Below are 12,088 nucleotides of genomic sequence, written 5' to 3'. Positions count from 1 at the left end.
CACACCGTGGACCGGAAGTGTTGCGCTCCGGAGAAGAGCGCGGCGCACAAGGACAACCGGAAGGGCAGCTTTCGCGTCCGGCAGCCCCGAGAGGGAAACGCCCGCGAAGCGTGGTTTTTCAAGTGAGCGTCTCTCGCCGCTCGGAGCGAGTGCGCATGCGCCGCCTCCGTCCGCCGCGCTCGGGAACATGGCTGCGCGGGCCTTGTGGGCGGGACGGCGGCGGGTGCAGCGTCTCCTGGCCTCGAGCGCCGCGTCCCAGAGCAGGCAAGCAACGCGGACTGGGGGTCGGCCACTTGAGGACAGTGCGGGCCGAGCGAGCCGGCCGGGCGGCTGTGGGCTGGAGGGCGCGAGGACCCGCCCAGCCTCTCGGCGGCTGCAACCCGGCGCTGCGGACCCCGTTTCGCGGAGGGGCCGACTGACGCCCCACCGCGCTCCCGGCTGGGCCGGGGAATGCGGGGAGGTCCGAGGTCGCGCCCTCGAGGGAGGAGGTCCCTTTAGCCCCCAGCGTGGATTGGATTGGGGATGCGCCTCTTCCTGCCCCTTCTCTCCAGAGGCGTTGTCTGCAGGTGGATTGGGATTCTGTCCCCCTCTCCCGTGTGACCTTGGGCCAGTCCTTTCCCTATTACCCGGGCTTCGCTCAACCCCTCGGCCAGAGGAGGGCGCTGAACCTCGTCCCCCACGCCCCCTGCACCTGCCTGCGGGACTCAGCGAGTCCCTCTGGCTGTTCGTCTCCATCAGTGGCGGCGGCTTGTATTGATCGCGTATCGTGCCCATCGCCGAACTAGGACTAGTTCTTTTTATTATCCCCCCGTGTTACTGAAGAAACTCAGGTTTGGGAGAGTCGAATAACTTCTCCAAACTTAAATACTGGGGAAATGTGGAAACCACTCCGGGCTCCAAAAACGGCTCTTTTAGTTAGTGAGCAACGTTAGTTATTCTCAGGGACGATTGCCCTATGACTGCTTCTTCCTCGGAAAGAAGATGGCTGAGTACGGGGGCGTGGGTAAGGTTGGGCCTCTGAAATGTAAATTAAGCCGCCGGGGAACTTTGCAGAACTATTTGTCACCTGTTTATCTTAACGAGCCTGACCCAGCACCCCGCCCTAGCACCTTGGTGAGAGGTTGATTTCAGGGTTTCATGCTTTTTTTTTTTTTCCGTCTTTTTGGCAGTTTGTGATGTAAAGAAGTGACCAGAAAATGGTTCCTTCAGATAAAATTTGTCCCGGCTCCAGTTCTGAAGCGTAGGGATTGAAGGGAACGTCCGTATTTCCTCTTTCACGCCATTTTCCTTTAAACTGGCCCTGAGAATGTTTTGACCTGCTTCCCACTAGATAGGTGTAGTTTGCTAAGGGTTTAGGAGGAAGGACGTATTTCACCCTGTGGGATTGGCCTCGGATCTGTGGTGACCATATTTTCTGAACCAAAAATTAGAACCATATGTATCACCTGTCACCAGATCATAATCATTGAATTCAGGACTGGCATGGAAAGTCTGGGAGATGAAAGTTGTCTTGCCCACACCTTTATACTTCTTGTTCTCTCTTCCCTTTCTTGAAGCAAACTCCTTTACTTTCTTTAAACCTTTGCTCTGGTGTCACCTCAATGACCACTCTTCAGTATATGCCAGTTTATATAAATAAATTTTTAAAGTTATTTTTACTTATTTGTTTGGTGAGGAAGATTGGCCCTGAGCTAACATCTGTGCCAGTCTTCCTCTGTTTTGTATGTGAGATGCTGCCACAGCACAGCTTGATGAGCCGTGCGTAGGTCCACTCCCGGGATCTGAACCTGCGAACCCTGGGCTGCTGCTGAAGCAGAGTGTGGGAACCCAACCAGTATGCCAGTGGGCCAGCCCCATACATAAACTTTTTTAAAAGTGCTTTTGTACTCGAAGATTGATTTTCTTGGTGATTTTACTTCCAATTAAATTAGGATCTGAGAGGTGTGATGGAAACTTCTTTGAAGGTGAGGGGTCAACACAGCTACAATCCAAGATCCACAGACTTGCCTCTACTCCAGATTCCTTCCTATGTAAACTAAATGTCAAAATTTTGGCTGTACAAAATTCTAGATTACAAACATAATTGAATACAAAGATCTGTTTTATTCACCTGTTTATAGTTCAGAGTTCAGAACATACAGTAAGTGTTTTATAAGTATTTAGTTGACTTGATTTTACATATAGGTGAGTTGCCATCTCAGAATTTTTCTTAGCACAGCTTCTCTTCCCTAAAAGCCTTACTTAACAGCTTGCAATCATGAAGGTTTAGAATTCTCGGCCTAACTTCGGTTCGATAAAGCCCCTTTACTGGGTTTAATTTTCCCCACCTGTAAAAGGAAGGCTTGGCGCCAGCCCTGATGGCTTAGTGGTTAAAGTTTGGCACTCTCACCTCTTTGGTGGGCCAGGTTCATTTCCCTGTCTCGGATCCACACCGCCCATCCGTCAGTTGCCATGCTGTGGCTTGCATAGGAGAATTAGAAGGACTTCCAGCTGGGATATACAGCCGTGCACTGGGGCTTTGGAGAGGGAAAGAATAAAATAAAATGAAGGATTGAACCAGAACTGTCAGGCTTTGTGTTTGGAATTCCTGCTGCTGATATTGCCCCATTGGTTCTGGGTATCAAACCTGGTTTTCTCTTGCTGGCTCTTGTGTCTCCAGTTCTGGCAGTTTCTACTGCCTCGTGCTCAGTCCCTGGCTCAATAGAATACTATCTGTATGATCTTGAACAAGTCTTAGGCCTCTCTGAGCCTCAATTTTCTCATCTGTAAAATAAGGGTAATAATAGTACTTATCTCATGCATTGTTGTAGATGAAGAGATGATTTAAAGAAAACCCTGAGAACAGTGTCTGGCACTTAGTAAGCACTTTGTCAGTGTTCATATTGTTACTGTGACTGAAAGCACTTTGTCTAGAGTTCAATCTGGGAACTTCCCAGTCTCTGAACTTTGTTGTAACTTTGGCTGTTTATGATGCCATTTCTTCATTGTGCGCCACCTCCCTCCCACTTTAGGGCATGGCTGCGTCCTTTCAGCACTGCCACCCAGAGAACTGCTGGGGAGGACTGCAGCTCTGAGGACCCTCCTGATGGGCTTGGGCCCTCTCTTGCAGAGAGAGCCTTAAAGCTAAAAGCTGTCAAACTGGAGAAGGAAGTCCAGGATTTGACGGTGAGTGGATGTTATATCATCTGTCCTTCACATCTTCTCTCTGGTTTAAATATTCAAGTCAAGTGTTTTATGTCAATTTTTTAAATAGTTTCCTCTAACTGGCTCATTACCCCTCACCCCATCTCCACCTTCTTGGTAGGGATGCTAGGCAGAATAACCTGTAGTGGTTCAGAAACATCACTCACTAAGGAGAGTCATCTCTTCAGTTCCCTGTTGTACTCTCCCGATCAGACTACATCTGGCGTACTGTGCCCAGTACTAGGTTGACAGACACACTGTGAGAGAAAGATGGAGTAATTCCGAGGCAAGACCGCCCATATGGTAAGGAGGTTGGAAGGCGTGTCTTATGGGAGCGGTTGAAGGAACCAGGGATTCTAAGAATGAAAGAGAGAAAGACTAAAATAACTGCCTTCAAATAGATGACACATTTTTCAAACTTACTCTTGATTGTCCTAGAATTCAATAAAGTGAATAAAAGTTGGAGGGTGGCAGTTGGCTGAATGTGAAAAAGAAAGCTTTTTCTCAAGATGATAAGCTTGAAAACTGTTGTTAAAGTGTTCAAACCAGCAGGCTAAATGACAGCCTCTCGGGGCTGCTATAAAGGGGAGGTTCCTGCTTTGATGGGATTTCGAGTACCTGACCTAAAATTCCTACAACTCCCAATTTTTTTAATAAAAACCTGTCATAAGGGTAAAATTTGTAAAGTCAGCAAGAACGTTCTTTTCTGCCGATAAGCATTTGTTTTATCATCATTTTGACTTTGCTTCTGATGTTCAGGTGAGATACCAGAGAGCTGTAGCTGATGGTGAAAACATAAGAAGGCGAACCCAGAGATGTGTAGAAGACGCCAAGATATTTGGTGAGAGATTTATCCACAAGAAAAGATAGCTTTTAGTTTAAGGCGACTTACTAGCAGTTCTGCAAGCTGAACATAGTGAAAACACATCTGGGTCCTTAACTGATGGCTGCCCTACCCTCCCATTATTCCCGTGCGCTTTCCGTGCTGCTTAGAGGGAGCGTTGTCAGGTGAACCATTGGCTAAAATAATGCTTGCCTTTATTTTGACCAAACCTTTGTTATTTTATTTTTCAAGTATGTACATTTAAATTCTAGTGCTTACACCTCAGTAATGAATAAGTGAATCATTAAGGTGTTCGGAGAATCGGAAGAGCAGACATGTAGGTAATCAAGAGTGCTGAAATTTGCTTCAGAGAAGCGAAACTGGTCTCTATCCATAGTGCAGTAATGAGCTCTCACTCCACCAGACAGTTTTCACTCCTGTGGACAAGAATCATTTGCATTTCTCTCAGTATTCTACAGCTTGCTAAGTTATAAAATAAAGACAAAGGCTTGGACCACATGGAAGCAGATAACCCTGCAGGCTGTGCTAGATCGCGTCTGTTTTTTCATTGATGACATTGAATAATCTTTTTGGTCCATTTCAAAGTCTTTCAGAAATTTTTCCCTAAATGCACCCCATCTTCTTCCAAATGTGTTCGTGAAAGTGTTAGTTGAGTCAACTAACAGGGATTCAGGGTAAAGGGTAAATCTGATTGCTTGCTGTACTCACAAGTTAACGTGGGGCATTATACTTTCACTACACATAGAATGAACGCTTGAGGGGCCCTTGGATTTTATCTAGGCCAGTCTCCTTTCTCAGGTGAGTCAAAAAAGTTAATTGGTGACAGATGTAGACATGAGTCCATTGTCTCCTGACCCTAATCATTTCTTTCCCCTATATCGCACTACTTTCTGTTGTCTGGATTTTATATAATTGTGCACAGACTCACTTTGTTCCTGTCCTGTCCCACCCCAGTGCTTTTGCATAGCCGCCTGCTTTTCATTCAATATTGTAGACCTCATATTTTGAGGCTTCAGGTATCAGCTAAGTACCAGCCCCCAAATTGTATTCCTGATAGTTCATCCAAGTTTTAGTCTCTTATTTCTAACTATCAGGGCCTGGCAGACTACAGCCTGTAAGCCAAGCCTGCCACCTCTTAGTCCATAAATACAGTTCTGAATTTCATCATAAAAAATTTGTGGAAATTTATTTTCTCTTTTGTTATATAATCACCTACATAACATCCTTGATGTTGCCTCTTGTCCCACAAAACTTAAAATATTTACTATATGGCTCCTACAGAAAAAGTTTGCTGACCTCTGAGCTGTAGGGAATTTGTGTAGCAAATAGACCAATTGTGCTAATTGGGGACGACTTCCTGCCTGCCTGAGGGGAGCAGGGTAAGTTGGCGTACCAGAAGTCAAGCTTTGAGTTAGGAACTGGGTTTATCAGTTTCCTCAAGAATTAATAAGGTCTCTCTTAACAAATACATATTAACTAAACTCAAAAGAATTCAATAGATAATCTGATTTATTCATTTACAGAGCAAAGTGTGTCTGGCAAAACATGCCACATCAGTCATTTGCTTAAGTCACTTCCTCCTTATGGGCTACTTAGAAAATTGAAGATTTCTCAGTGAGCATGGAAGTATTAAAAAAAGAATGCTTTTAAGGGGTATGGCTTGATGACTCTCCTCCTTCCAGGCATCGTTTTGTCCCGGTACTCCACCTTCTCTGAGACAGGTCACAAAGGTCCTCCTTTTTCTCCCCTGAGAAGTGATGCAGACACCAGCTGGCTATTGAAATAACACAGCAATCAGACTAGAATCAGAGACTGAGCTCCTCACTATACAGACGAGAACCCAGGCTTGTTTCCCCCAAACTCACATAACTTTACTGAGTGGAAGCCAGGGCTCTTTGTACCAAGGCAATGTATGAATCAGCCCAGAAGCTCACAGCTTTCCAAGCTCTATTCACGGATATCTTCTTTCGAGTGGCCGGGGGTGCCTTTGATGTTTCTGATTGCTCTTTATCAGACATTCTCTTCTCTTAGGTGAAATTCTAATCATATGGGCATACTTTTCAAGCCTTTGGCTGAACTCTTCTACTTTTACAGCTAATCTTATTAATAGCCGAAACCTTTTATGGTTGCCATCCCCACTGGGGATCAGGGAAATGTCTTCTGCAACTTCGATCACACCAAGTCTGGTTCCCTGGAAATGTCTCCTAAGTTCACTCTTTCCTCTCTGTTGCCTCCTCACCTGCGCCAGACCAGACCATAGTGTACCAAGATTATTCAATTGGCTCGCCTGTTTGTTCTGATATCTTCCCTTCCTGCCCATCTGTAATTCCCCCAGCAGTTCCAAATTTATTATGTATGTTATTAATGGACTAATTTGAATCCCATTCCACTTGTTTTGCTAAAGAAGTGTAATGGCTCTGTATCACCCAGAAGTTAAAGGTGGAATTCCTACCTCTCTGTCAGTGGGTTCCTTCCTCTCATCTCTTTTATTGCTCGCCTGCAGGTGATCTTCCTTTTTACCTGAGTACGGTTAAGGTGGCTGCCTGTTTTCACACAGGGCCTTAAAACTGTCCCTGGATTAAAGCCAGATCAACCACAGTCCTTTGCCCCTCACCAGCCCCACCAGAGCTTTGGTGTTATCATAGACTTCTGTAGTGATGACATTCCTTATCATTTCTATAAGAAAAATCAAGATGTGGTATTGGGAGTAATGAGATTTCTCAACGACTGGGTTTATTTTTATCTGTAACAGTTCCTGTGACTCTAAAAACATAAGACAAGTTTTGTGGCCTATCTCCAGCAAGTATGTATAACTTCATAGCAGGCAGTTGGAGACTCACCTCATGTGTGGATGTGTCTTACTTTCCTGTTCCTATTTAGCCAGTCCTCAAGAATAAACCACTCTTGACTCCCTCTTAGCACCGTCTTGTCAACTATTTTCTTATTTTTGAAATAATAATGCTTGTCCCTGTTGAAAATGCATGCATCAGCACATCTGAGACAGGCAGGCATTTTCAAAATGTACATAATTCACTGCTAAAAGTGAACAGCCACAAAAATACAAGAATATAAAAGTGGGCAAGTTTTTAAAGGACAAGTTTCTGAGCCTATTGTATATAGTCTTACCTGGTTCTTGGGTTCTGACCATCTTCCTCGTTTCCCAGTAGGCTTCCTAGTCATGTGCCTTCCAAGAGAAACACTGGCTTCTCAGTGGGTTGGGGTGGTAATCAGTGATGATGATTCCTGAGTCCTGTGTGACAATCTCCCCACTTCCTGGGGTACCTGGTACACTAGCCATCTATCTGGGCCTTCCCCAGTCTCCACTTCTAAGGGGAGAATGATTTCCTCACAAACGGTAAAAGTATCTGGTTTCTCTGTAGGAATTCAGAGTTTCTGTAAGGACCTGGTAGAAGTGGCAGACATTTTGGAGAAGACTACAGAGTGCATTTCTGAAGAAACAGAGCCTGGGGACCAGAAGCTCACTCTGGAGAAGATCTTTCGAGGGTTGGCACTTTTAGAAGCAAAGCTGAAGAGTGTGTTTGCCAAGCATGGCCTGGAGAAGATGACACCCATCGGTGACAAATACGACCCTCATGAGCATGAACTCATCTGTCATGTGCCAGCTGGTGTTGGTGTGCAGCCTGGCACCGTGGCCTTAGTAAGGCAAGATGGCTACAAGCTTCATGGCCGCACCATTAGACTTGCCCAGGTGGAAGTGGCAGTGGAGTCTCAGAGAAGACTATGAATTGGCCGTGAGGAACTGAATGTTCTCCCAGAGTGTATCACCTGACCTGTGTTTCGTTTATTTATTAAGCTAGGTTTGTATTGTACATGAGGTACTTCATGTGATCTGTTTTGGATTTAGTCATATTGGCTTTATTTCTAAGATACTCTATTGATTTAATGTGACCTGTGTGGTCTCATCAGAAGTCTTGCCATTGGGCATTTGAACAATGTGACAAGTGTTCCCATGGCCTTTATCAAATATGTTTAGGAAAATTACTTTTAAATTGGTACTCTGATGACTTTCAATCCAAAATCTTTTTAAAAGATGGAAATGAGTATATGTTTGTGTATTTTCAACTAAATGTTGCTTTCTAATGGTCCCTATAACAGGAATTTTGTAGGATCTTGTATTTTGTGGGAAAAGGAGGTGGTAGGGATTGGTTCATCATTTGGGTACTTAGTTGGTAAAGCTTTATAATTGTTTGAATTGAGATCGTTTGGACTGATTTTTATACACACAGATTTTCAGGACTTCCCCCTTTTATTTTATTTCCTTTTAGCCATCTTTTTTCCTTGTAGTTCCTGCCAGGTAGACTTCATTTTCACATGCATTTTTCTTTCTAATTCCCATTTATAGGGCTAAAGGCCCAGGCAAGACTTAGAAGGCAGGGAGCATCAAGAAATTCAAGATACCCAGGTCCCTTTCAAGCAAGCATGGCCAAGAAACTCTGCTTTCTTTGCTGAGTTATCTTCAAATTATTTTCAGCTTCCCTAGGTATATAGTCATTCCAGGGAAACTGAGGCAGCACCAACAGCTAATGACCCAAAATGGTCAGTATAGGCAATTTACCTACAACTTCTCTTTTCCCCAGCCCTTAAATCTTCGGCCACTTTATCAGATTTGCCTTATGATCCTTTATTAGATTATGTGGGGAGGTAGTCAGGACAAAAATGTTAGGTTCCCAAGATTTCTCATTTCATTTAGTTAGGCTGAACTTTTTTAAATTGATACAAAGCACTACCTCTCTTACATTAACACACTTTATTTCCTAGTTTTTGTATCTGTCTTATGCACATGTGTAAATATCTAGCTCCCCTTTTGTGTATTGACCTCCTAAAGTTAATGAGCCTGTGTGTTTATTTTTTATTCTTTCAGTCTTGCTTATAGCTAGTATTCTGTAAAAGATTTGTTCAATAAATAGTGAATGAATGGTACATCAGTCAGACTTTAGAAAGGTAGGTAGTTATGGATAGTTCAATGTTATAAGAGGCCTTAATGATGATCTAATCTTGCCCCTTCAGTTTCTTCTGAAGTATGAAGACGTAGTCTTTTTAGAACTGAACTCAAAAAAAATCTGAAACTAGTAAACTAAATTTCAGTGATAATTTGAATAAGAAAAAACTAGATATTAACTTCAGTCATGTAAGATTCAACAGTTGTGTAATGAACGTGCAGATATGTCCCAGCAGACGTGTAGTCGCGCGTCAGGTGCCCAGATTGCACAGGGTTAGGGTTAAGTTAACGACTCATAAAATAGACCCATTTCTGCTAGAGCTCTATGACCCAATTCCATGAAATGGTAAACATCATCCTCTCAGACATTACAGATAATTCTAGAACACTACACAAACGTGTCAATAAAGGCATCCCCCAATGGACCCTACCATCTCCAGATTTAGACACTTAAAGAAAAAAATATGTGCTTTTAAAATGCAAGCATAAGACCCATAGTAAGGTTTTAAAACCAGAACCACTTTTGGCATTCCACTAAGTGCATACTGTAAATTTAATGAGCAGATTTCACAGTAGGAATTTATCCTTTTTTGCCTTCATTTCTTTGAGATTGACAGATAATGACAATAAGAAAATGTGCCAATTGTAATTACCCACATGTTCTTGGATCACTAGCTATCATTACCAGTGAATTAGAATAACCATAATTTTAGTATGGAATGTTCTGACTACTTGAAGAGTTTTCTGATATTCTTTGCAAGCTCCTGTTTTAGCAAGTAGATTGAGAATAGTTTTAGTTTTTTTCTTATTCAGTAGTTTTGCAGACTTAAAAGTGTAAATTTAGAAGACGGAGGTATAACAGTAAGAATCTCAAAATGTCGAAGGGCCTTCAGGAGCCAGAGCAGCATAATAGAGCACAGGCTTGGTAGGCCTAGACTTGAACGTAAATCCCAGCCCAATCACCTGTGTGACTGTGGGCGCCAGTCTGTTCACCCTTCTGAGCCTGCTTTCTTGTTTGTAAAAAGGTTATGAGTCTCTCAATATTGTGAAGATTAAGTGAAATGTGTAAATTGCCTACTACAGTAGGCCCTCAAATATTTATTTTTATTGCTTTTTATTATACATATTATTTTTCCTATGTTTTTATAGCTGCCTAAAGTCTAAGGGCGGGGGAAGCGTGGTTAAGTGATGCTTGACTATAAGAAAATGGTAAGCTAATCCATCACAGTGACTTGTTTTCCTTCCAGCTTCTGGGGTTTGTGTGTTTTCTCTAACCATACACAAGAAATCCACATTTTTAGACTAAAGAAGCAAGAAAATTGTGTCAGTGCTCGTGATTATTTCTAGCTTGATGGTGAAGTGGAAAGACATTGTTGGCTTGCAGACAATGTGTACGGAAGCTTTGGCTCACCTGAAGGAGGGGATCGTGGTGTTTCAGTACTTGGATTCTACAAATCTGTAACAGAGTTTCCTCACTGCCATAAAAGAATCAGTCTGTTTGATACTGATAGAAGTTATTTGGTGGTCTTTCATGGCAAAAGATTTGATAAGTGAAGAATGGTTCTTAAATACTAAAGCAAAATAAAATAGGGAAAACTAAGGATGAAACATAACATTCAGAAACAACTTTAATAAAACCCGAATTGAAGTAACAGCAGTTCGTGTGTTAGTGTCTTTGTCTGCCTGATTCATATTGTATATTGACCTGTTAGGGTCACTTCACTGATCCCTGACCCACCTTGTTGGCACTCGGTGGAACTACCGAGATCTCACAGCAGCCCAGCCAAGTGGATGCAGTGTCAGCATTCCACACCCTGCTTCAGTGTTCAAGGTTCGTCTGTTTTCCACCTCCTCCCTTCTTTCTGATTTCTGTGTATTTCTTAAATCTGGACTCCTGTTTCTGCCTTCCTCTCTGACGTTGCGTTATTTTCTTGTGCTTGCTTTGTGGTTCTAATTGTCTTATCTGCTTTAACCACTTCACTTGCACTGCAGGACTCCTGACCATCCTCTCAACCGGATTCCTGGCATGTGGCCTTGTTCTGACCTTCAGCTTCCACACGTGCCTCCCAACCTCTGCCTGGCCTTGTGTTTAGCTCTGCTGCTCAGCTGGTTTCCCCATACCCAGCCTCCTGGCTGAGTGGCGCTCTTTGGAGCCAGCCTTTCCTGCAGTTTAGCCTTGCATTTTAATCATTCCTCCAATCTTGTCTGTACACCTTGGCTCCATAATCCACTGTTTCCCGTATTCCCAGTGCTAGGCAGTAAGTATATTCTTATTCCTACTCACTCAGACTTTGTCCACGTTCTCAAGTTCACCATGAAAGTTTTATAACATGGCTACAAATCCCCTTGAATCTAGACTTGGTGATTGACCAAGAACATAGAGTGAAAGTGACACTGCCAGTTTCTGGATCCAAACCTTCCAGTCTGGATGCTCACTCTTGGAACCCAGCCAACAAAGCAAGAGCAAGCTGAAGCAGCCTGTGGAATGGAACTGAGGGTCCTGGCTGAACCATCAGCTGATAGCCAGCACCACGTTGCCAGCCATCTCAGTGAGCCATCTTGAAAGTAGATCTTGCAGCCCCACCTGACACCACGTGGAACAGAGATGAACTGATCTCACAGCTCTGCCCGAAGTGAAGATTTATGGACAAAGTAAATGATTGTTACTTTTAGCCAGTAAATTTTGGGGTGGTTTATTATGCAGTAATAGATAACTGATAGTCACCAAACTTCACTCCCAGTCTCAGTAGTAGTGGTGCACCTCAGCCACCAGAATTGTGCCTCTTTGCTTTTCCTCTTACAGCTCTTTAATTTGCCCTACAACTTTGATGTGCTCACACAATGTCAGTGTGTGGCAGGACTGGAAGAACTTAACAGAAGAAAAGAGCTCTAGATTCTAGAGTTACCAAGGACTCTAAAATTAAAAGCAGTTCAAGAAGTTGAATTTGTGGTCAATATGATTTACTCTACCAAAAAAACCTACAAAAGTCAGCACATAAGAGAACTTGGCACAAAGTGATCAATGAACGCTTGTTTAAAAGAAAAAATTTAAGGGACTATCCTGAGTCCTTGGGAATGAACTTAAACTTTGCATTCTGACA

At 43.3% G+C, this 12,088-nt stretch overlaps 1 protein-coding gene across 1 annotated transcript; it reads left to right on the top strand.

The window, feature by feature from the left end:
* Positions 1–85: 85 nt before the first annotated feature.
* Positions 86–10,644, top strand: GRPEL2 (GrpE like 2, mitochondrial). The gene is made up of 4 exons (XM_046666087.1): positions 86–264; positions 3,012–3,165; positions 3,943–4,024; positions 7,408–10,644. The coding sequence occupies exons 1-4, from the start codon at positions 188–190 to the stop codon at positions 7,770–7,772; spliced, it is 678 nt and encodes a 225-aa protein (XP_046522043.1). The 5' UTR covers positions 86–187; the 3' UTR covers positions 7,773–10,644.
* Positions 10,645–12,088: the final 1,444 nt, after the last annotated feature.

The sequence above is a fragment of the Equus quagga genome, chromosome 7 (genome assembly GCF_021613505.1).
Source record: "Equus quagga isolate Etosha38 chromosome 7, UCLA_HA_Equagga_1.0, whole genome shotgun sequence".
NCBI lineage: Eukaryota > Metazoa > Chordata > Mammalia > Perissodactyla > Equidae > Equus > Equus quagga.
Note: the sequence above shows the minus strand (reverse complement) of the source record. Positions and strands in the feature narration are given on the sequence as shown.

Excerpts from the sequence above, each read along its gene's own strand:
- GRPEL2 (XM_046666087.1), top strand. The coding sequence starts at position 188 with ATGGCTGCGCGGGCCTTGTGGGCGGGACGGCGGCGGGTGCAGCGTCTC. Across the intron at positions 265-3,011 it reads AGCGCCGCGTCCCAGAGCAG|GGCATGGCTGCGTCCTTTCA; the intron begins GCAAGCAACGCG and ends CTCCCACTTTAG. Across the intron at positions 3,166-3,942 it reads AGGAAGTCCAGGATTTGACG|GTGAGATACCAGAGAGCTGT; the intron begins GTGAGTGGATGT and ends TCTGATGTTCAG.